The sequence below is a fragment of the Vigna angularis genome, chromosome 2 (assembly GCF_016808095.1).
Source record: "Vigna angularis cultivar LongXiaoDou No.4 chromosome 2, ASM1680809v1, whole genome shotgun sequence".
In the NCBI taxonomy this organism is placed as follows: Eukaryota; Viridiplantae; Streptophyta; class Magnoliopsida; order Fabales; family Fabaceae; genus Vigna; species Vigna angularis.
The window spans coordinates 32577945-32603174 of record NC_068971.1 but is presented as its reverse complement, the minus strand read 5'-3'; the positions used below and the strand labels follow the sequence as shown (position 1 = coordinate 32603174).

General features: G+C 34.9%; 1 protein-coding gene across 2 annotated transcripts; it reads left to right on the top strand.

The window, feature by feature from the left end:
* Nucleotides 1–1043: 1043 nt before the first annotated feature.
* Nucleotides 1044–24965, top strand: LOC108329130 (probable alpha-mannosidase At5g13980). Of its 2 annotated transcripts, XM_052873098.1 has the most exons (30): nt 1044–1168; nt 1285–1488; nt 1585–1668; nt 2321–2409; nt 2632–2806; nt 3193–3312; nt 4001–4084; nt 4176–4247; nt 10948–11061; nt 11163–11263; nt 11364–11457; nt 11548–11715; nt 11798–11887; nt 12397–12462; nt 12560–12616; nt 13529–13748; nt 13835–13968; nt 14175–14246; nt 14552–14611; nt 14690–14761; nt 15437–15484; nt 15676–15795; nt 16464–16529; nt 16903–17015; nt 18102–18186; nt 21349–21459; nt 23243–23341; nt 23938–23985; nt 24461–24529; nt 24626–24965. In XM_052873098.1, exons 2-30 carry the CDS (start codon nt 1291–1293, stop codon nt 24848–24850), a joined length of 3054 nt encoding a protein of 1017 aa, XP_052729058.1. In that variant the 5' UTR covers nt 1044–1168; nt 1285–1290; the 3' UTR covers nt 24851–24965. The 2 variants fall into 2 exon arrangements, with proteins under 2 accessions (XP_052729058.1, XP_017418674.1); XM_017563185.2 differs by having other exon boundaries at nt 1068–1488.
* Nucleotides 24966–25230: the final 265 nt, after the last annotated feature.

Here is a 25230-nt window from a genome sequence, read left to right as displayed (position 1 = left end):
TCGGTTAATATAATCCAAGATGAAGTAAAAAAACTATAAACTACATCAGACATGGATTAAGTGTGGGGCCGACATTTCATACTTCAAATTATTCCTGAGTCAGCAAATGGATAAGAAATTATACAAGTTTGGGATATGTCTGAAACCCCACATTTACTTTTGTTTTAGAAAAAAAAAATAAAGAGAGGAAATAATTTATAAATATCTAACACATTGATCACCATATAAAATATATTTAGAAAGAAAAATATTTTAAAATATATAATATGATAAAAAAGAAAGTCGAAAAAAAAATAATTAATATATATATATATATATAAAATAAAAATATACGTGTATTATGATCTAAATTTTAAAAAAAATCACTTGTCTTTATCTAAATTGGGTCAGTTATCCTAAAACCTAATTAATTATTAAATTAAAAAATACAATGGAAAATGCTTTGTAGTGATTATGTCAGACGAATGAAGACAATGCTAACAACTGATGGAGGAGACTTCCATTTATTTTGACAGACGATTTGATTACGGATAAAATATATTTTAATACATGTTTTGAACTCATTATTTTGTTATTAATATGTGATTCCACATGGTGTTCTTTATTTAGTAATTCTTTTAAAACAATTATTATTTAATTAACCTTGGAAATAACTTTTTTAAAATAAGCAAGTATTTCTTTAGATTTCATCAGCACCAAACTATATTAATAAGGGCCATTATTTTCTTTAGTAGTTTTTTTAATAGCATGATTATTAAGTCTTGTTATACAAATTGATAAAGAATGTTAAAAAACTTTACTCATTATATATGTCAATTCATCATTTTTGTTTTAAGAGTGTTAACAGTGTTTTTTAAGACTTTTTTTTTATCAATTGTTATGAAAATGTGAAGGAATTTAAACAATCTTATCCGAAATACATTTAATTTTAAAATGATGTACTTTCTCTGTCATTTATTTTGGCTAGATTAGAAGCGAAGTCAGCGTAAGAATAGATGATTACCAAGACGAGATCTTGATTACCATTAAGTAACAACAAAAAGAAAAAGTAAAAAATCTAAGAGCCGATAAAATCACCAGTGTGTGCTGGTAACCTTCGAACACAACACATGGAAGTGACTCTGACGAGCTTGCTTCATCACCGCTGTGCATGATCACCTAGTGGAAGGTGTTCCATCTTCCATTTTCGCAGACAAATTAAGAAAAATTATATTTTTTCACCTTTTCTTTGGCGTCTGAGACGGTTTTCCTTTCATGGGTGAATCCACCATTCCTCATTTTCAGCATCTAATGGCGAAAAAATTGCTCTTTTTGTTGACCCTTTTGGAAATACTGCTCTGTGGGCAATCCAAGTTTATGGTGTACAACACATCACAGGGTATAGTCCCTGACAAGCTCAATGTTCATCTGGTAGCTCATACCCATGACGATGTTGGTTGGTTGAAGACAGTTGATCAGTACTATGTTGGTTCTAACAATTCAATTCAGGTGTTGATTTAATTCTCTTTCTTTGGCTAAACTTGTGAACAATGGTGTCTGAAGATTGCAAGTTGAGGGTCTTGTTTGTTATGTTGCAATGTGCAGGGCGCTTGTGTGCAGAATGTGTTGGACTCTATGGTGCACGCGCTGTTGGCTGACAAGAACAGAAAGTTTATCTATGTTGAGATGGTAAGTTGGCTTCTTTTAAATCCCTTATATGTTGTTTTCTTGAGTTTCTTTGTTGGATCAAAGTGCTACTGCTCGTGACAAGAGGAAATTTTGAAGTTGCTTTTTTGGGCTAAAAGTAGTGCTGTGATGTTCCAAGACACAATCCGGCAAAGCATTTCATTTCCTTTATGTAGTTCATGCCTTCCTCTGCAACCTTTTTTTACCAGATTCATGATTTATATTTCACATCCTTCTTGTGGCAACAGATTAATGTTGCTCCTACAACAAGCTTGAATTACCTAGACTGTTAATGCTCGTGACATTGACAAATAGGAATACTAGGAAAATGAGGAAAACTATGTTTTTGAAAATATGGACTACTTTTAAGGCTTTCTTTAAATGCTAATGTGAAATGCTCTCTCTTGGGATCAACTCGGTGTGGCTGTGTGATAGGACTAACTAGCTAATGAAATTGATAGATAGGAATATCAAGAAAATTTGAGGATTTGTCTAACACCAAGGCGTCAACTCCATATATATTTAAATTCCTTCTACATTTCCTGTTTTTGTTCCTACCCTGTCAATGTTTATATGCTCGAACGTAGCATGCAACTATATGTTCATTTTACGTGTTGGCTGTTTCTTCTTAATTCTTTCACTTTCATCAATGCAGGCATTTTTCAAGAGATGGTGGAGAGATCAAAGTGAAGCTGTTCAGGATGTTGTTAAGAAACTTGTTAGTTCGGGTCAACTAGAGTTCATGTAAATACCTTTCTGACAACAGATTTCAATGTGATTAAGAACAAAGTCATTCTTCAATTGTAAAATGAAAGCCATCATTTACTGTGAAAACAACCTGATTAAGAATTCCTTTGTGAGGGTTCCAATATCTATGGGCAATTATCTATCCATTATGGTATTCTTCAATCGTCTTTTATTTAGGGATTGATGCTATTTCTTTCCTTTATTTTCTCCTTGTTACAGAAATGGCGCCATGTCTATGCATGATGAGGCAGTTACACATTACATAGACATGATTGATCAGACTGCACTTGGTCATCAATTTCTGAAAGAGGAATTTGGTGTGACTCCTAGAATTGGTTGGCAAATTGATCCTTTTGGACACTCTGCTGTGCAGGCCTACCTGTTGGGAGCTGAAGTATGGCATAGATCTTCAAGCAATGAATCTTATCATGACTCTCAAATTTAGAAAGAATATGTTTCTCTTGTATTTCAATAATGAGGGCAATGGACCTATAAATACATAAGCTTGGTAGTTATTTTGGGAAATATAGATAGCTAATTCTAAGGAAACAAATCCCTATAACTATGGGATTGTTTTTAAATACATAATCCTAGCATTAATACCAATATACACATGCAATAAAGAATAAAATTATAGCAGGAATGAAATAAAAACTTTCTAAAATACATAATGAGCAAAGCATGATTTTGATAATGACTAATGAATATATTTTGAAGAAGATATATGTCAGAATTATTATTTGCTGTGTGGGTTATCAATTGGTTCTACTTTGTATGCAGGTTGGCTTTGACTCACTTTTCTTTGGTCGGATAGACTACCAAGATAGGGCTAACCGCAAAAAGGAGAAGAGTCTTGAGGTTATCTGGCAGGGTAGTAAGAGCCTTGGCTCTTCAGCCCAGGTGAATATCAAGAAATATATTTCTTTTCTCTTTAAATATTTTATGGTTGTCTTTGTTAGAGATTCTACATTGACTAGGAATAAGGTCGAATTATATTGTATATAAGTAGGGTGCAATTCTCACTTTGCAATACGGTTTTGTGAGGTTAAATTAGACATAAGTTCACTTACTAAGAGTCTTTGTATTTGTTGGAGATCTCACATCGACTAGAGATAAGATAAGTTTATAATACATAAATGGGTGCAAACCTCAAGCTAGTTTTGTGGCGTTGAGTTAGGCTTAAAGTCCACTTCTTAACATGGTATTAGAACCATGTGTTAAAGCCTATGTTAGCAAGAATTTGTTATTTGTTCGGCTTATTATGCCACTTACTATTCGGAAATTTGTTTATTTGTTAGGCCTATCGTGTCACCTGGTATCGGGTAGCTATTGAACCATTCATTAATGTCTAGTACCACGTTCAAGATGTGAGAGAGATGTGTTGGAGATCCTATATTGACTAGAGATAAGAGAAGTTTATAGTATATAAATGGGTGCAAACCTTATCTTATAAGACGGTTTTGTGGGATTTTACGAGGTTGAATTGGACATAAATTTACTTACAAAGAGTCTTTTTATTTTTATGATTGGTTTCTCTTAAATTAAATGTTTCCTTTTATTATGTTGAGTATCCTTTTTGTTCTTCTAGATTTTTGCTGGAGCGTTCCCTGAAAATTATGAGCCACCTGCTGGATTTTACTTTGAAGTTAATGATAACTCAGCGATAGTTCAAGTAATATTATAAGAACTTGTTAATTTTGTTATCACATATATAACTATTTTAGTTCTTTGTTATGCTAAACTTTGTTTACTTCTTCCTTAAGGATAACATGGAATTGTTTGATTACAATGTCCAAGAACGAGTGAATGACTTTGTTGCAGCTGCATTATCACAAGTAAGTTGAGCGTGTTTATCTTCAGACTTCTTAAAAATGTTATTTGACTTGAGATGCAAGAATATGGTTAGAAATTAAAAATTGAATTGAGTGATTGAGAGGTGTTGGGTCTTTCGAAGAGAATTCACCAAGGAGATTCAATGAGCCATCGGGTAAGATATTAATGTAAGTGTTAGAAGTCTGATAGGATATAAGGTAATAGATAATGTTAGGGGTTGGAAGGTATACAAGAGAAAAAGAAAGTATAGGAGAGAAGAAGAAGGGCACCGAACGGTGGAAGGCGGGGAGAGGTCGAGCTGAACGGTGGAAGGCGGGGAGAGGTCGAGCCGAACGGTGGAAGGCGGGAAGAGGTCGAGCCGAACGGCTGAAGGCAGTGAGAGCTCGAGCCGAACAGTGGAAAGAAGTGAAGAACTGGAACCGATTGATTGAAGAGTTACTATCCTAACTGTTGTAGCAGTTAGGATGGACGGGAAATATTTATAGTAAATAGAGCTATATTATAGGGAAATATTCAGTATAAGATATTTATAGTAAATAGAGCTATATTATAGATATTTATAGTAAATAGAGCTATATTATAGGGAAATATTCAGTATAAGATATTTATAGTAAATAGAGCTATATTCTAGAGAAATATTCAGTATAAGATGGCTGGAAATATTTAATATAAATAGAGCTAGATTCTATTGTTAGGGTTATGCTTTTGATTATTGAGGTTGTTAACAGACGACTATAGTCCTATGAGGGAGGTTATGCTCTCAACTATCTTGTTTAGAGAATTCTATTACCATTAATAAGAGAAATTCATTCTTTCATTATCCTTTCTGCCTACTGTGATCTTGGTTAATTAGGTTTCCTACTCAGAAACCTAACAAAGTCCCACATCGACTAGAGATATGTTGGGTACAAACAAAAGTCCCACATCGGATAAAATAAGAGATGGACATGAGTTTATATACATATAAGATACCTCAATTGGTAAGAGGCCTTTTGGAGTGGTACCAAAAGCAAATCTGTGAGGGCTTGACCCAAAGCGGACAATATCTTACCAGTGTGGAGATCTATGTGTATGTGTGTGTGTTGAACCTCCCTACAAATGGTATCAGAGCCCATGGTTCAGGTTTGGTGACAGGATGTCCCTCCATGATCAGGTAGTGTTGTGACCATGGATTGTGAAAGAGAAGTGATGACCATGGTGTACTCAAGGATAAGAAAAGGAATTTCGCTGTAGGGATGAGTTCATTCTTCTCATTACACACCACTGTCATGCCACCCTTCTTGGGCTCTATTTGCACCGGACTTTTCCAAGTGCTATCAGAAATAGGATAAATGATTTTGGCCTCAAGAAGCTTTAGAACCTCTTTCCTCACCTCCTCTTTCATGATGGGATTGAGCCGTCTTTGAGGTTGGGCCACTAGTTTGAAATCCTCTTCCATAAAGATTCTATGCATGCAATAAGTGGGACTTATCCCCTTCAAATCAGAGATAGACCATCCCACAACTCCTTTGTTGCTTTTTAGGACCTCTATCAGCTTCTTCTCTTCATCAGATGATAAGGAGCTGCTGATAATTACTGGTTTGTTGTTACCCTCTTCTAGAAAAACATACTTTAAGTGAGAGGGTAACATCTTCAGCTCCACCTTTTTCTCTTCAATAATGGTATCAGTCTTCAGATCTTCAATCTTCACCTCCTGAGTTGGAGTCTCCTTCAGCACATCAAGATCTGTCAAACACTCTTCAAGAATTCTCTTATCTTCTTCATTGAGAGATTCATGCGCATTAATGAGGGTCTTCACAAGAGGGGATGAAATATGTATCTCTCTTTCCACCTTCATGCAAGCTTCATCAAGCACATCAACTTGAAAACACTCTCCCTCATCATTGGAGTGGGACATGGCTTCAAAGACATTAAAATTCACCTCTTCATCTTGCACCCTCACCTTGAGCTTGCCATCATCAACATCAACAAGCACTCTTGCCATCTTCATAAACGACCTTCCAAGAATGAGGGGTACATCCACATCCGCCTCCATCTCCATGATAACGAAATCCACCGGGAACACAAATTTATCAACTTTAACAAGAACATCCTCCACCACACCATGTGGATACTTGATGGATCTGTCAGCCAATTGTAGAGTCATCCGAGTGGGCTTGAGTTCTAGCTCTCCAATCTTCTTGAATAAGGAAAGAGGCATTAAATTGATGCTAGCACCCAAGTCAATCAAAGTTTTCCCAATAGCTAGCTTCCCTATAGTGCAAGGGATGGTGAAGCTACCTGGATCCTTGAATTTTGGAGGGAGGAGCTTCTGGATAATGGCACTACAGTTGCCTTGCACTTCAATGGTCTCTTCCTCAATGTATTTCCTCTTTTTAGTGAGGAGTTACTTAATGAACTTTGCATAGACCGACATTTGTTGCAGTGCTTCTGAGAAGGGTATTTTTATCTCCAATTGCTTGAAGATATCCATAAACCGCCCAAATTGTTTCTCCTTCTCCTTTCTTGAGTAGATTTGTGGATAGGGAAGAGGCTTCTCAAATTCTTTTTCTTTTCTTTTTCTTCTCTCATCCCCCTCTTCTTTCTTCTTCTCTTCTCCAACACTCTCTTTTTCTTCTCCCTCATTCTTTTCTTCTCTCTCATTCTCATCTTTTCTCTCATTTTCATCTTTTCTATCAGCACCCTCTTTTAAGTTCTTTTTCTCTCCCCTCACTAACACCTTACCACTTCTCGTGGTGATCACCTTGCATTCTTCCTTGGGGTTAGCTTCCGTATTGGCTCCAAAATTCTTCTCAGACTTCTCCTCTAGCTTCTTGGCCAGTTGGCCAACTTGAATCTCCAAATTTCTGATGGAAGCTTCGGTACTTTTGTGGTTGGTGATGGACACTTGCATGAATTGTTGGAGAGTGTCCTCCAACTTAGAGGTCCTGTCTGATAGAGAAGGGTGTGGTTGGTATTGTTGTTGTGGTGGTTTGTTTGATGGCCCAGCTTGTCCTTGGCCCATGCTTGGGTGCGGTCTCCACCCTTGGTTGTAGTTACTTTGCTGGTTTTGATTACCCATGTAGTTCACATCTTCTTGGGTATTAGCCTGTGCACTGACCATTTATATGTTCTCCACCACACAACTCACAACCTTGATGTTGGGCCTGTGACACACTTTGGAGCTCTTTTGGCAATTGAGAGAGTTTGTTCATGAGAGCTTCAAGCTGTTGGGTCATTATCTTGTTTTGAGCTAACAAGGCGTCCTGAGATTGTAGTTGAAAAACACCTTTTTGTTGAGCCCTTTCATTCTGCAATTCACTGTCATTTGCAGCCATGTTTTCAATTAGCTCATGGGCTTCTTCTGGTGTCTTCCATCGGATATTTCCTCCAGCCGAGGCATCCAACATCAATTTGGTTTGGGATCTCAATCCTCTCAAAAACATATTCAGGACTGTAGGCTCATCAAACCCATGAGTGGGTGTCTTTCTCAATAGCCCCTTGAATCTATCCCAAGCTTGGCTTAAGGTCTCACTAACATCCTGCTGAAAAGATGATATTTCCTGTTTCCCCTTGTTAACTTTGGATTTTGGGAAGTATTTGTTGCAGAATTTGGCCACCACATCCTCCCATGTAGTGAAGCTGTTTTCAGGAAAGGAATTGAGCCATGCCTTGGCATTGCCTCCCAATGAGAATGGAAACAGGCTGAGCCTTATAGCTTCATCAGGTACATCATGGATCTTCACCGTGTTGCATATCTCAAGGAAGTTGGTTATGTGATTGAATGGACTCTCATGTGATAGGCCGTGAAATTGATTACTCTGCACCAAGTGGATGAGAGCAGGCTTCATCTCCATGTTTGTGGCATTGACCCGTGGCCGAGCAATGCTATTAAAGTGGAGAGGTCCTGAGAACGTAGAGTAGTCCTCCAAGGTTGTCTAGCTTGCCCATCACCATTACCATTCCGATTGTGAGCCATATCCTCCACTTCCTGATCAGATGTAGGGATGAAGGGTTGCTCAAGAGTCACAGGTATGGGAAAAGTTTCTCTTGAAGCCCTGTTCTATCTTCTTCTTCTGCTATTGTTTCTTCGGGCTGTCTTTTCAACTTCAGGATCTAAGAGAAGAGGTTCAGAAGATGATGTGCTTCTAGTACGGATTTTTCCCTGCATACACTAGAGACAACGGTACTAGAGCACCAAGTTAGCCTCAAAAATAATAAAGACAAAAATTATTCACAGTAAAAAGAATATAAGAATAAAGCCTGAATTGGTTAAAAATTACTCAAGAGTAAAGTGTTAACGCTGAGTCCCTGGCAACGGCGCCAAAAACTTGTTAACTCATTGGCAAACGTACCAAATCGTTTTAAGTAATAAACCGGTAAGACCGAATATCGTATCCTAAGAGACTCGTATGACACTTTACAATCGTATAATTATCTAACTAATTTAGACTAAAGAATAATTCAATTTAATGTGAATTCAGTGCAATGAAAATAAACATAATCTATAAGTGATAGATTGAACTTCTTGGGGTTAAAACACTTGGAAATGAAACGATTAGAGATGATATGGAATGGAGACGTCGGAGAATGATTTTACCTACTACACACTTATGCAAATGCACATTACTACTTCTTCATTTAATTGCTCATGCCAATCTACTAAGTTACTCAAACCCAATCCCTTGGTAGAGAGAGCCTAGATTCACTCATTAAATTCCAATCCCTTGGTAACCTAACAAGTTCATCTGCATTAAGAATAGAGGTTTAAGACAACTAAAGGTCCAAGCTCTATCCCTAGACACAATTTCCTTTAGGTGTTTATTCCGGTTCAAGGTTCACACAATACTTCCCAATATCAAGCAAACCAAAGAATCATGCTATGGTTGATCAAGTTACAACAAGCTTTAAGAGAAGGAAATAAACACTCACAATAAATGAAAGAAGCTTATATTCATTAAACACAAGTGCATTTACAAGAAAGTTTCGTAGTTACATCATTCCCCAACAAAATGAACTTAGCTCTCCATAGTCATGGAGAGCTTGAGCTTACAATGGAAGAAAATGGAAGAGATGGAGACGCAAGGAGGAAGAATGGAGAGTTCCCACTACTCAAAACCAGCTCCCAGAGGTCCAAAATGGTGTTTTCGTGCTTTAGCAGCCAAGAAGATGGCACCCTCGTTGAATGGAAGCCTTAAATAGGTCTAGGGTGTCATGTCAGCAAAAGTTGCACCCAGCCCCCCTGTTCTGGGGCGCCCAGGTGCGAGGGTTGTGCAGGAGCTACATGAAGAATGACGCTCGGCCCCCTGTCTGGGGCGCCCTGGCGTGAAACTTGTAGTGAAATGCGAATTGAATGGGGCTCAGCCCCCCTCCTGAGACGCCCTGGCGTGAGAAATCTTCCATGATCCTTCAAAACACTTGCTTTTTGCAGCTTTTCCAAGGCTCCCACTCTTGGTAGTTTAGATGCTCTTCCAAAGCACACAAATTGCCTACAAAACTTGAGGAATTAGTGATGAAAACTCCTATGTATAACCTAAGCTAAACTTATTCACAAAGTTAGATAAAAGAGAGGATTAAGCATGTTTCAAGTTTCAAGAGAGTTGATTTGAGTCAAACTGTACCTATAGTGCTTGATCGTCAGGTTCAACATGATCATCCCAACTCCTTCTCCTTTGTTCGTGGGTTTCTAATGACCCAACAAGTACATCCATCCGAGTCGGTTGGCCACCTTCTCCACCCGAGTTATGTACTCGGTTATATGCTCTTTGGACTCCATCTTCAACTGTTCAAACTCTCCTCTGAGAGCTTGTAGTTCAAACTCTCCTCTGAGAGCTTGTATTCGGACTTGTCTAACGTGTTTATCACCTTTATATACAACCTCCAATATCTCACGCTTTCTTTGCTGATTTGGCATTCACTATTGGGGAGGAAGTTCACCGGGGAGACACAATACCAATGAGATATGAGCCCAACTAAATTAGGGATCGACACCACTCTCTACCCAAAACCTTAAGGCAATGGGTTAATGAGTCTTTCACCTTTATAAGGTGCTCTACTTTCTCATTTCTATCCAATGTGGGATTTAGACCCACACTTGGATTCCAAACATGTTCCATACTACCTTAACTATGTTCAATAAATCACACCTAAACAAGCCAAGAAAAATTTGTGAACATTGCTTTCACTATTGAGTTTTAAACGTCACTTATGTAGACTCTTTAGATGATACGAGTCTAAGAGGAAGTTAAAGTCTGGATGCAAGCAGACAATCTGATGTCATCAAACGCTTTTGTAAAAGATAAAAGCACTAATGAAGATGTACTGATGAAGTCAGACTCACTTGAACCATTAGATGATCTGGAAGAGTTAGACGAACTAGGAACCTTAAAAGGGTTTTACCGAGTCAATCCTCAAAGTTTTCAAAAGGATATTAAACTGTAAACAAGAACTCAACCATGACCTTAAATTTAAAGCAAATGGAAAAAACAGAAAAAGATGATATTAGTATGTAATAATCTATCATATTTTCTTATAGTTGGTGCTTTTAAAAGATGTTTCCAACCTTCTTTAATGGAAATCCATTTCAACCAAACTGACATGTTCTTAACTTGAAGCTTGAATATGAATTTGAATTTTGCTATTGAGTTTTTTGGAATAGCGGGAACTTTAATTGCTTTTATTCAGGATCATCTTAATCGCTATCTTACACTATTTTATTATTAGGCAAACATAACTCGAACAAATCATATAATGTGGACAATGGGAACTGATTTTAAGTATCAATATGCACATACATGGTTCCGGCAGCTGGACAAACTCATTCATTATGTAAACAAGGTAACTCACTCGTATACATGAATTTATTTGTTTGTGGTTTGACTTCATGTGCTTATTCTTGTTATTATGAACTCTGATTGTTAAGTATTTTTCAACTTTAGGATGGACGCGTTAATGCTCTTTACTCTACGCCATCCATATATACTGATGCAAAATTTGCTACCAATGAGTACTGGCCAATCAAGACTGATGATTTCTTCCCGTGAGTTAATTTGTAGCTGTTTCATAATCCATTTTGCTTAATTATTATATATTTGTATGGTATGACGTTTCTCCTCATATATTCATGAACAAAATACCAGTTATGCAGATCGTGCAAATGGTTACTGGACAGGATACTTTACCAGTAGACCAGCTATCAAACGCTATGTCAGATTAATGAGTGGCTATTACTTGGTATGATTTGTATATTTATAGTTTACAAGGTAATAATCATCCGTAGTCCACCAGTGTTTGGATATTTACTTTCTACAAAAAAATTATTAGGCTGCAAGACAACTAGAATTTTTTAGGGGGAGAATGAATTCAGGGCCAAATACAGACTCATTAGCTGATGCTTTAGCAATTGCTCAACACCATGATGCAGTCACTGGCACAGAAAAGCAGCATGTTGCCAATGATTATTCCAAACGGCTGGCAATAGGCTACAAGGAGGTGCAGTTTCAGAGTCTGTTTCAAGTTACTGTGTATAACCATTTGTTAGTGAATCGTCTAGTGGCATATTGCTTTTTGGCAGGCAGAGGAATTGGTTTCATCATCACTGGCTTGCTTGGTTGAATCACCATTGCTTTCTAGATGTCAAAACCCAGTTACAAAGTTTCAACAAGTAAAAGATCTAGAATCTTTTTAAGTTTGTTCACTATTTGTATTATTTGCTGAAATGGCTTGCTTCTTCCTTGTCTTAAATTTTTTTTTTCAAAATTTTAGCTGTTGATAAATGATTTCTTATCCTTTATTATTCCTTGGCTCAATTACCGTTTGGTGTATGACATGTCAAACCTGATTTTGTTTATTTTTAATGGATTATATTCCTTTCTTCATCTTTTTGATAAGATATTTCCCTATGTAATCAAATCATATCATATTTCTCTATTTGCTGTAATCAATAATTTGTTTTAACATGTTAATATATACAGTTTGTCCATCCGATCTTTGTTGTTATATTTTGATGTAGTTCAATTTACGTTATTATATAATGACATGTGAGCTTTGTGCCTTCCCCTTTATCACAAAAAAGATTATAATAACTATTAGATATGATAGTTTTTTATTATCATATTTAAGTTCGAGTTTTTTATATTTTCAATATACTTTTTCCTTTTTCATATTTTCCAGTGTCCACTTTTGAACATAAGTTATTGTCCTGCATCAGAAGTTGATCTGGTTCGAGGGAAGAATTTGGTAAATTCATCACATATTTTGTTATCCTTTCATTAGTTATATTGTTTTATATTTATTTCTTAAATTCTATCTTCTCACGAGTTTTTTCCATGCTTAGCTCATTGTGGTTTACAACTCTCTTGGTTGGAGGAGGAATGAAGTCATTCGATTTCCGGTGAGTGATGTCACTCTAGTATTTGTTGATTGTTCTAAATTCAGTATATGGTGGAACATAGAGAAATTAAAACTAATATGATGAAAATAATCATAATCTTTATCTTTTTTGTTCTTCTAGTGGTCTTCAATCATGAAATATTAATGTATCTTCAATATGTTAGAAAGTTCTTGGAGAAACTGATATGATATTTTATTATTTTTATCTGTGTGAAGCTGAATACAAAAGGGAGCATTTATAATGGCTACCCTTGAAAGCAGAAACCAAAATTGCCCAAAACAAACTCACCAAATTTATATTTTTTTAGTCTATTACATCCTAATAAAAGTTAGATGTAAAATACACCAACTGACTATGTTAGTTGTCAAATGAGCTGACATAATCAGTTACCAACTAAGCGTGTATGTTGGGAAGTCTGATATGGCCTGCCTCAATTCTTGGAGTGAAGCTTATATAACTATTAGAAAACTTCAATTGATAAGAAATAGTTTTAAGTTGAAATTTGACATGGTATCAAAGCTTATTGATAACAATTAGTTTTGATAGGCTGCCATGGTTTGACAAGCATCTATAGAGGGGCGATGTTGGGAATGTCCAACATTGTCTGTCCCAATTCTTGGAGTATGGTTTATATATGTATTGGGAAAGTTCGCATAATCCAAATTGGCTTTAAGTTGAATCTGCCAATATATAGCTAACAAAGCCTGCTGGTGGGTGCACTTGGCTACTAACTTCCTAATAGATTTTTATTTAGGGCAGCTATTATGATGTTAAAGGTTTTTCGAGATTGATGTTTTAATGCACTTAGACATATATAATATTTGCTAAAATGGGCCTGTAACTTTCTCTGCAACTATTATAGTACTTACCCGTTGTGTGTGTAGATGTAACTAATGTTGCAACCATCTTCAGGTTACTGAGGCCAATGTTAGAGTTCAGGACTCTAACGGTTCAGAAATAGAATCCCAACTTCTTCCTCTGGCTGAGAAATATTTAGACTTAAGAAACTACTATGCGAGGGCATATATGGGTCAGGCTCCACTTAAGACACCTAAGTATTGGCTTGCATTTACAGTTTCTGTACCCCCACTTGGTTTTAGCACCTACACTGTCTCAACTGCGAAAAGAACAGGTTCAAATATATATTGCTTTAGTATTTAATTTACAAGAGTTAATTTCCATGCTCATAACAAATAAATGATTTCTATTTGATTTCAGGATCAACTAGATCGTCAGTAGCTACATATAAAAGTAGTGAAAAGTCTAAATTTGAAGTAGGTCAAGGAAATTTGAAGCTTACATTTTCTACTGATCAAGAGAAGTGTACCAATTATGTTAATATAAGAAACCTGGTTTGTGATACTTCACTTTGCACCACATGATTCCCTTTTCACTAGAACACCTTTATCTGTGCAATCATGCCTCTGTATTTTGTGATGTTCTCTTTCCTGGTTTCATGTTTTCATATATTCTATAGCTTCGAATTTTACGTGGATAGAAAAATGTAAAAGCAAAAGAAGTAGAACTTGATTAAAAATGTTATTTTTTGACATGTAAGGTTGAGGAACAGGTTAAACTAAGTTACCTCTACTATTCTGGATACAATGGAACCAATCAAAAGGATCCGCAGGTAGATAAACATTTTGACCATAGATATCAATGTCATACGGGTTCAATATATTTTTAATTTCTGTAAATATAGAAATGTTCACTTTTAGTACCCAAAAGCTGTCTCCTTTTTTCCCTTGTTTATGGAAATAGGGACCATACATGACACATTTCCACAAAAGAGGGACCAAAGAGTGGATAATTTTTTCAGGAATTAAAAGTGAACATAATCCTATTTTCAAATGCTAAACTAAAAACATATTTATCCCTTTAAGTCTCTCGCAATTCTATTTTGGATATAACTTCATAATTTAATTCCCCTCACAGAATTCCGGGGCCTATGTCTTCCGTCCAAATGGCACATTTCCAATAAACCATGAAAAAAAGGTTTGAAGTCCTTCCTGCTATATTCTAACCCAACAAACGAATTCCCATAACAAGTGTCACATTCACTTGAATTTTCAGGCTCTATTAACTGTTTTGAATGGACCGTTACTAGATGAAGTTCATCAACAAATCAATCCATGGATATATCAGGTATTTTGCTTGTTACATCTTTAACAGCATCTTCATATTATTTTCTTAGTAATAATAATAAACTTCTTTCCCATTTAGTTACATGAAATTGTGGTCACATAATAATTTGAATAAAATGTGGTGTGTAAAGAGGAAGACGGGATCTGCATGTTAACTTCTTGGCAATCTTAATATGATAGTTCTTAATTATTTATATAGACAATACAATTGATTTTATTATAGTTTTTCCTCTATATGATAATTATGGCTTCACCTTACTTTCAAAACTTTAGGTGCAACAGGTCTTGATATTTTACATTATGCAATTTACTTCAATGTTCTTTTACTTTAAGTAAACAAAAAGAGTAAATAAAGCTTAGAGAATACCCTTAGTGCCATACTGGTAATTTATTTGGCAGTCTCAATTGTTGCAAAATAATAAATGAATTTTGCCATAAATAGCCTGGAGACAGTCTTATCCATCGGCCCAAACACTTAATAAAGTAGGTCCCACTTCATGAATGAGGGCTAGCGAAGTGGAACCAATCCCATTATCAGTACCTGTTCTACTTCAGTTTCTATTTGCCCCAGCTCCTAATTTTTTCTATAATTATAGTAATAAATGTTGATGAATGAGACTTTTTATCTTCTTTTTACCTGACATTAGAAATTAACATGCTTCAAATATGTCCGCAGATTACCAGACTATACAAAGGAAAAGAGCATGTTGAAGTGGAGTTTATCGTAAGCTTTAAATAATTGGTTATTATATTTACATTTGTGTCATTCTCCTAGTCATGTTACAATTTGTCTGTGACAGCTTGATTTCCTTTGTAGTCTGGTAAATACCGTGATAACTATTGAGATATATTCTTATATGGATTTTATGGATAATGTTGGAAGCTTATTTGAACTTATGGTATGTGGAATATCAGGTTGGCCCTATACCGATTGAAGATGGAACTGGTAAAGAAGTTGCCACTCAGATTTCAACTACTATGGAAACCAACAAAACATTTTACACGGATTCTAACGGGCGAGATTTTATCAAAAGGGTATGCAGATCAGACTAATGTTCCTTGTAATACTACATCTAAGTAATTTAGATCATACATAATTGTTGGCACCAGATGTTACCTTGCTTACGTTTTCATTATTTTCTTTTGTTGAAATTCTTTGGTTTAAGGTATAGAGAGAGGGAATGGAGAAAATGAAGATTGATACTAATAATTCGAATTGAAAAAGGAAACAGATCATAAAATACTAAAGTTCGTGGAAACTGAGAAAATAAAGAATTTGATCCTTAGAGATATATTTTTAAGATACTCTAAGGTATTCTGAAGATATAATATCAACAAGATACTCTGCTAGATGACCTTGGTTGTGGGAGTCTAAGAGAAGAAACAAGGGAGTCTATCAGGCAATAAAATAACTGATTGTGTTATTTCTAGAACTGATATTGACTTGATGTGATATGTTTGCAGATACTCAAATATTCTGAAAGATGTAATATTGATATTCTAAGATATTCCAACATCTTTCTATTTCCAGATGCTGGGTTTTGTTGCAAAATATAATTCTCTCATGGAAGTCAAGAAATGGAAACAACATATCTTTTTATTTGATCTTAAATTTGTTGATGGCATATAGAAGTATCTGCAAAAAAAATTCATTTCTTTTCCTTCAGTTGTAAAGTAAATTTTTGAAACTCATCTCACTGCAGATACGGGATTACAGAACTGACTGGGATCTGGAAGTGAACCAACCCGCTGCTGGAAATTACTATCCTGTATGTGAACTCTTATACAACATTTCTGTTATATTCATCATTGGTGTTCAAGACCTAGTTTCCCCCTCGTTCCTGCAGGGATGCTATTGCTGAAACTGTTGTGCTTGCAAACTGTTGTTTGTTCTTGTATGTTAAAATATGAAACTTCTAATAATAAACTGCATTTTTTTAACTTATTTGGCTTATTGAAATCATTATTTCATGAGCTTTGTAAGTCATCCACATGCAAATCCATTTTAGAATTGATTGCAGAGATGTATGCCCAACTACACTTCAGAATTCAGACTGCTTTCTTTATGGCACAGGAGTTTGATAAATTCCACAAGTTATATCCATTCTTTAGGTTCTTAATATTATATATTTTATCCTTCAGATTAATCTTGGGATATACGTGGAGGATAATAAAACAGAATTCTCAGTTTTGGTGGACAGATCTATTGGAGGATCCAGCTTACAAGATGGACAAATAGAGCTGATGGTCCACAGGTATGTGTTGTTCTTCAAATGATGTGTTAAATAGATTGATATTATACTGGAGTTACTTGAAATTATAATTGAACTACTCTTATTTAGAACTTTGCAAGGCCTTGTTTCTTGGAAATGTGGTCTTTTTCCACCTATGGTAAAGTGTGTAAGCATATAGAAGGGAGCAAAGCTTTTAATAATTAAAATGTTTTGGAAGAAAGGAGGGGAAGATTTCTTAGATGTACAATTTAGTTAGTGATTTGGTACTTTAGTGAAGCATAATGCAACTTTTTTTAGATAACTTATCTGCTTCAGCTTTTGAAGTGTGGGCATGTTGGTTGAGTCTTCATCATTTGAGAGGTGGGGATAAATTGCTTAATTCAGCATCACGATCTCCAATTTTTCACACTAGAGTTTGGATTGCTTCTTTCGGAGTGATAGGATTAACTCATGAGTACAAATTTTGGTCATCTGAGATCTGACATGACTTTTTGTGCTCTAAAGTTTTCACAAGAACTGTGAAAAGTATTTTTTTTTGGTGTTAAAATCTATAATTTTCTGTCATTTATGTCATTTTTTTCTTATGAAGAATAAATGATGTTATTCTTACTAGTTTGACCTTGCCATCAATAATTGTTTACTTATCTTTTTAATTAGTGAATTACATTTCTTACTAGCGTACTACATAGTATGTTAGGTTTTCTTCAATACTTCTTTTTGAAAAAAACAATGCTATTAAATTTATTGGTATTTATAAAGGAAATATGCAATCGATTTAAAGTATTTGGCATTTTGATGAACAAAAAAACATCTGTCATGGTGTGTTGTTTTTACAATTTGAAGTTTTCATGAATTCCAACCGTACCTGTATAATGTATTGGTGCCTTAGTGGGTGAGGAGGGTCTACTTAGCGGGGGATATGCAATGGTCAAGAGACCTCTCATTGCTTTTGATTGCTTCCCCCATCTCCCACCCCTTACCCATGCAACCAGCAGCAACCCCTTTTTTTTAAGTCTTGTTTTGATGGTGTCTATTTTCACTGTTTGATTCTGTCATTGTATTTTTGTCATTTTTAAAGGATTATAATTTCTTTCTTCTCATAAACAGGAGATTACTACTTGATGATTCAAAAGGTGTTGCAGAGGCTCTAAATGAAACAGATTGTGTTGGTGGTGATTGCAGGGGTCTAACTGTAAGAATTTCATGCATATTTTTATGTTATTTAGTTGTTTGTTTCTTTTATTAATGTTAGATGTGTATTTTGCGTATATATTCTCATTTTATCAGCTGACAATTTCTCTCAAATGGGTCTTAAAATGCTGATGGCAGAAAAAGGTTTGACAAATCAATGTCAATCCACTTTTTCTAAAGCTGACTAAAATGTCAATGCATAATTTTGCATTTAGTGTCAAAATCCCATGACCTGCATTTAATATTTTCTTATACAATTTTAATTACATAATTAAGAGATTTAATCACATTCCATAGTTAAGAGGATTAATAGGCTGACGCTATATTTTATATCTATTGTATAGGATCATTGTTCCTGAATAGTAGGAATAGATTATATCCAATATAACTTGGGATTTTCAGTTATTAAGCAATTGCTCCTCAATGAATAATATCATAACAGTTTTCTGATTGGTATCAAAGTCACAGCCTATCCTATTCAAGTTCTTTGGAATTATTATGCCACTGTTATCGGGCATCTTGTTAGACCACTCACAAATATATAATCCTATGTTCGAGATGTTCATTCCTCATAATGAGGAGATGTGTTAAAGATCCCACATTGGTAGGAGTAAGACTAAAGTATAATGAGTGGGATGAATGTTATCTTACAAACTGGTTTTGTGAGGTTGAATTAGACATAAATTTGATAAAAATATGTTTAGGCAAAAAGCTCGTGTATTGAAGATAAGGATAATTCATTCTCTACAAAAAGACCTCATTCTTCCAAAATTAAGTCCCATTAACACCTCATCATCTATTGAAACTAATACTTCACCATCTACTGAGTGTAGTCAGTCATGTTGCTTCACCAAAAATAACTGGAGAGAAAACTCATTGTTACCCATCCACTGTAGGTATACTCGTGAAGGAGAAGTTCTGTTATTCAATCACCACAAGTCCATGAATATGAATCTATACCTAAAATACCTGACATTAATGAAGAATAGAATATGCTAGCCATTGAAGTTTGGGACCTTCCAATTGCAGTAAGGAAAGGTGTCTGAGGATGTACTCAAAAGCCAAGGTACCCATTGTCACACTTTGTGTCTTATGACAAACTATCCCGTAGTCACCAAAGCTTTCTTGGTCATCTAAATACTGTCACTGTTCCAAAAACTATGGATGAGGCACTGAATAGTAATAATCGAAAAAATGCTATGAAGGTTGAAATGATTGATCTAGAAAAGAACAAAACTTGGGAATTGGTGGATCTACCTAAATCCAAGGCAGATGGGACATTAGAAAGATATAAGGCTAGGCTTATGGCTAAAAAGATATAAGGCTAGGCTTATAGCAAAGAGTACTCAAACATATGGGACTTACTATCTTGAAACTTTTTTACTTGTCCTAAAAATGAATATAGTTAGAATTTATTGTCTCTAGCAGCTAACTATGAATAACTATAAATAGAGTTTGCAACAATTTGACGTTACAAAGGCCTTTCTACATGTCAATCTTGAGAAAGAACTTTACATGGAGGTTCCACCTGGGTTTAAAGTCGAGGAAGGAAAGATGTGTAAGCCCTGGAAGGCACTCTATCGATTGAAACAATCTCTTAGAGCATGGTTTGACAGGTTTATTATAGTAATGAAGATCATGGGGTACAAGCAAAGGCCAAGTGACCGTACATTGTTTATTAAGCATTCAACTTCAGCAGAATTACCTCACTAATTGTGTATGCAGATGATATAGTTCTAACCTGAAATGATCAGGTAGGAATGGAAGCCTTAAAAAAATGTTTGATAACAGAATTTGAAATCAAGGAGTTAGGTAGATTGAAATATTTCTTGGGCATTGAAGTGGCTCGTTCCCATCATGGTATTTTCATCTCCAAACAAAAATATTTGCTGTATTTATTGGTTAAAACTGATAAATTAGGATGCAAACGAATAGAGACACCTATTTAATAAAATCACAAACTTGGTGAAACAATTGAAGATGTAGCTGTGGATAGACAATCTAATCAAAGACTGGTCAGGAAATGGATCTACTTATCTCACACTAGGCCCGACCGACATTGCCCATTCTCTAGGAGTTCTAAGTGAGTTCATTCATAATTCAAAAGGAGACTCATCTCAAAATTGTTTATCACATTCTACAGTATTTGAAAAAACTCCTGGTAAAGGAATTTTATTTACAAAGGGGAATGAGATTATCTTAGAAGCCTACACAAATTCTCACTATGCAAGTTCTATAGATGATAGATGATCTACCTTTGGATATTGCACTTCTCTTACAGGAAATTTAGTCAATTGGAGAAGCAAAAGAAAAAATGTTGTGGCAAGGTCAAGTAGGGTTTACAGCCATGGCCTTAGGAATTTGATAAATACTATGGTTAAAGATAATTTTAGAAGACCTGAATATTGATTGTATTATGATATCAAGTTAGGAATAAATATTGCACATAATCCAGTGCAACATGATAGAACTAGGCATGTTGAAGTCGATCAACACATCATGAAAGGAGAAATTGGGTAATAGCACAACCATTTGTATCCTTTGGAAATCAACTTGCAGATGTATTGACAAAAAGGGTAAGTGGTGTTACATTTCAGTCTAGTGTTGGCAAATTGGGAATGAATGACATCCACTCACCAACTTGAGGGGGGTGTCAAAATTCTATGATTTGTGTTGCAGTTAATATTTCCTTATACAGTTTTAATTACATAATTAGGAGATTTAATTACATTTCATAATTAGGAGGATTAACAAGCTGATAGTATATTTTATATTTTGTGTACAGATCATAAATTGTAGGAATAGATTATATTCATTATAAATTAGGATTTTCAATTATAAAGTCTTTGTATTCTATCTAGGAGCAATTTCTCCTCTATCAAGAATATTAGAAACATTTTTCTAACATTTAGAAATGTTTAATTGATATATAAATGAGAAAGAAATTTGTCAATTTTCAATTGCTTTCTAAAAAGGATTTATTCCCAATGTTGTCTACAAATTATGTCTACCCAAATTTTTTGGCAGTGTGTAGTTTTGGCTGTTAATGTATTTGGCTGGAGCAGTTTTCCTGCATTTTGTTTAATGTTATTCATGGAAAATGTCTGCTGTATGATTTAGATTTTCATAACTGGTAATATGTCACTAACAATCTATGTTGTAGGTCCAAGGCAAATATTACTACAGAATAGACCACTTAGGCGAGGGTGCTAAGTGGCGTCGTACTGTTGGCCAGGAAATATATTCTCCACTTCTTTTAGCCTTTGCTGAAAAGGTGAAATTGAATACTGCAAACAAAATAGTTCCTTGTTAGATATATTGCATTTATGTTAATTAGGGAAACATGGTCGCTATGTTAATTATGTTATTTTTCATATTCATTTATATTTGGGCTTAGCTTACATTTTAATTATTATAAATACATTACCTCTGTGTATTTTTTGTACAAGGAAGATTAATCCTATACCTAGTTTTACTCTATTCAATATGGTATCTAGAGCCTAAAGCTTTTGATAGTCAATATTTGAATTTTGAATTCATTGGGAGAGGATTCTCTTGGTCCTTGTCATAGAACACTCTTTCTTATCAAAGATTGAGGTTGTTGTGGAAAATCTTTACTGACTCATCAATATGCTAGATTATGGGATTTCCATCTCAATCTTATTTTTGTGTTCTTCTCTTATTTTCGTTATTTATGTTATGAGAGGAATCAAATTCGGAAACGATTGTACTTTTTTCTAGATAGGATCGTATTAGTTGGACAATTATCAATTGCATTGAGGTCGTCTCCTTGTCCTCTTTCAGGATATGTGCTTGTTGCTTTGATTGGAAAACCTTGGTTTTTTAGGGTTTTTTCTCTCTGTGGCTTCTTCTGCTCCCTCTTTTAATAGCGCAGACCAATTTACTCTTTTCTATGAATTTCTTAAATGGTATGAGGATCGTTAGAACTCTAGTTTCACTATTTTTGTTGCACGCACATCTATATTTTTTTTGGCCTAACTCAACCTTCTTCCCTTGGACCATGGGTTCTTGACTCAGGTGCCACAAATCACATCACTGATAACAAATCTTAGTTTTCTTCTTTATCCTCTTTCGGATAATTTACCTACGATTACAATGGTTGATGGTCTTATCTCATGTTGGTCTGCCCCTCCCATGACTCATGAGTTCTTGCAGCATTTCTTTTATTTCTTGGAAAATTTCCCTTATTTCTTGCATACTGTCTTTTTTTCTCTCATGGCTCTTCCTTGTTTGTTGCCCCCTCTATCCAAAGTATTTACTCTGGCTTCCATGCTTCCACCTCTTCCTCTATCCGGAAAGTCGGACCAATTTGTTAGGTTCTTAGGTAGAGAAACCAAGAAAACTACTATAAAACACCAAAGCTCACCGAAAAGATATGGTATTATTGATTCTAAGCACCCAGAATAGCAAGAATGCCTCCAAGGGATAAAGCTCCCTTCACACAGGATGGTAATGATCCTATCAACAATTCTCTAAACATCCAAAAACAACTCCCCCCCTACCTACAAAGACCCCCACTATATAAAGAAAGTCTCACTCAACCCTAACAACTAATTTTTTAATCTGTTTCCTCCTATCATACACATTATATTCTATCAGATTGTCATTGCATTCGAGAGAAGATTGTATCTGGAGACATCAAGACTAAGTTCGTCAACTCAAATGATCAGTTAGTAGTTATTTTCATACGGAAATTGAGAATTGATTATATTTGTAACGAGCTTAGTACATATGATTTATATGCACTAACTTGAGAGGAAGTGTTAGATATATTGCGTTTTATGTTAATTAGGAAAACGTAATTCCTATGTATATTATGTTATTTTTACTATTTATTTGTATTTGGGCTTAACCCACATTCTCATTATTATAATTACATCACTCTTGATGTATTTTTTATACAAGAAAGATTTATCATATACCTAATTTTACTATATTCAACATTCTTGAACATATATCTACTTTTTATTTGATAAATTTTGAACATTTAGAATTATATCATGTATCAGGTACTAAAGGTCTATTTCATTGTGCAGGATGATAAAGATGAGTGGATGAATTCCAATGTATTAACATTTTCAGGAATAGATTCTTCTTACGCATTACCTGATAATATCGCTATTATAACATTACAGGTATATGTGTCTTCAGCTTAAAGGGATTTCCTTATCCTCAATAGTATTTGTTCAGTAACAAGTGAATTTACAGGGCTAATACAATGATGGTATCAAAACTTTGTTTTCTTTGTGTTGTGTGTGAGGAAGTGCCCATATGTTAGGCCATCAAGATCAGAAGGGTGGAAACGGAGAGAAAGAGAAAGACATATAGAGAAAAAGAAATCAAGGAACATTCAATTCACTAAAAAGAATTTCTATGAATGGATACATATGTCTTTCACCTTCTTGTTATAACTAATCGAATACATATTACTGATATAACCAATGTTCAACAACTGATGGCTATTAAAACAATAAGAAACGATACTCCATAAATTTTTCTGGAACTCGCAGCACAAATTGAAACCTGAGAATTAAAGGGTTGAGAAATTAATCAATAAAACCATAACACGTGTTACTTGTTGTATAACAATAACACCTTACCCCACTAAATGATCTTTTTTCCTTCTAGATAGACCTTCAATTTTGCTACCTCTTGGTTCCTAACAATTTATGAAATCTGTTGTGTTCAAATTCTATGGCTTCTAATATATCTATTTTCTTGGACTTTGCAGGAACTTGAAGATGGGAGGGTTCTTCTACGGTTAGCACATCTATATGAGGTCTCTCCACTTCATCTTATTTAGTATTTCTCTCGAGTTTTTCTTTGACTTCACATTTGAAAAGAGAAGTTGTAATGTTTTATTGGTACCATTGCTCTTGTATGTTTATTTCATGATTTTTCTGGAATGAATTATAAGCCTCGGCATTAAAAATAAAGTGCACTGACTAATACATGAATGGAGAGAATGCATATTTTCTTCTAAAATAATAATTGCAGTTTTGTTGGAATAAATCAGTGAACCTATTAGTGTTGGAGAAAACTGTTCCAAGACTGGCACAAGTTTTGTATAGAATGGATTACTGCCATGGTGATTGTTTGCCAACTAAATAAATACATCATGGTTGTTACTTATGAATTTTAAGCTCATTAGATTATTCATTGTCTTTTTCTACTGTAATTAATAGTTAATAGAAAATGAATTTGCTTCATGCTTTGGTCCCTCATTTTCTTTTGCCCATCAAACTAATGCATAGATTGAAGAAGACAAGGATCTCTCTGTAACGGCAACTGTGGAGCTGAAAAAGCTCTTCCCTGGGAGGAAGGTAAGTGATAGGTTTCATTTCATGAGAGTATAAAAATGTTTTTTACACTTTTTTTTTAGCTTGTTTTCTAACTCAAGTTCTTTCCTTGAAAAATAGATCAAAGAGGTAAAGGAGATGAACTTATCTGCCAATCAAGAAAGAACAGAGATGGAGAAAAAAAGACTTCATTGGAAAGTAGAAGGCTCTGATGGAAATAGACATGTTTCAAGAGGAGGACCCGTTGATCCAAAAGAGCTAAAGGTGGAGCTTTCTCCAATGGAAATCCGCACTTTTATCATTTATTTTGATGGTGTTTCAGACCAACTTTTTTATGCAATGTAGAGCAAAATCAGTGGTCCAAGTCCTTGCTTTTGAACAAGTATATTGGTATGACACAAATATTAACGTTTCAAATACTAGTATGTTTTGCATAATACCATATCTTGCTTGAAGGTTAGTTATAGCCTATTTCTTTCATACTCATAATACCATATCTGTGTAGGTTTTCCATAACATGCTTATATTCCACTAATCATTCCCTAACTTGTGCATGTGCATAATATTTTAAAATTTGTAGAAAATCATGTATAGTCTAACATGCCATGACATGTTTAATAAAATCTTTATGTAATGAAAACGATAATTATCATGGAATTATTTGGAACATCCTATGACATGAATTTAATAAATAAAGAAATTGTATTGATTGTTATAACGAGAAC

Excerpts from the sequence above, each read along its gene's own strand:
- LOC108329130 (XM_017563185.2), top strand. The coding sequence starts at position 1,255 with ATGGGTGAATCCACCATTCCTCATTTTCAGCATCTAATGGCGAAAAAA. Across the intron at positions 18,187-21,348 it reads GTGATTGCAGGGGTCTAACT|GTCCAAGGCAAATATTACTA; the intron begins GTAAGAATTTCA and ends TCTATGTTGTAG. Across the intron at positions 24,530-24,625 it reads AGCTCTTCCCTGGGAGGAAG|ATCAAAGAGGTAAAGGAGAT; the intron begins GTAAGTGATAGG and ends CTTGAAAAATAG.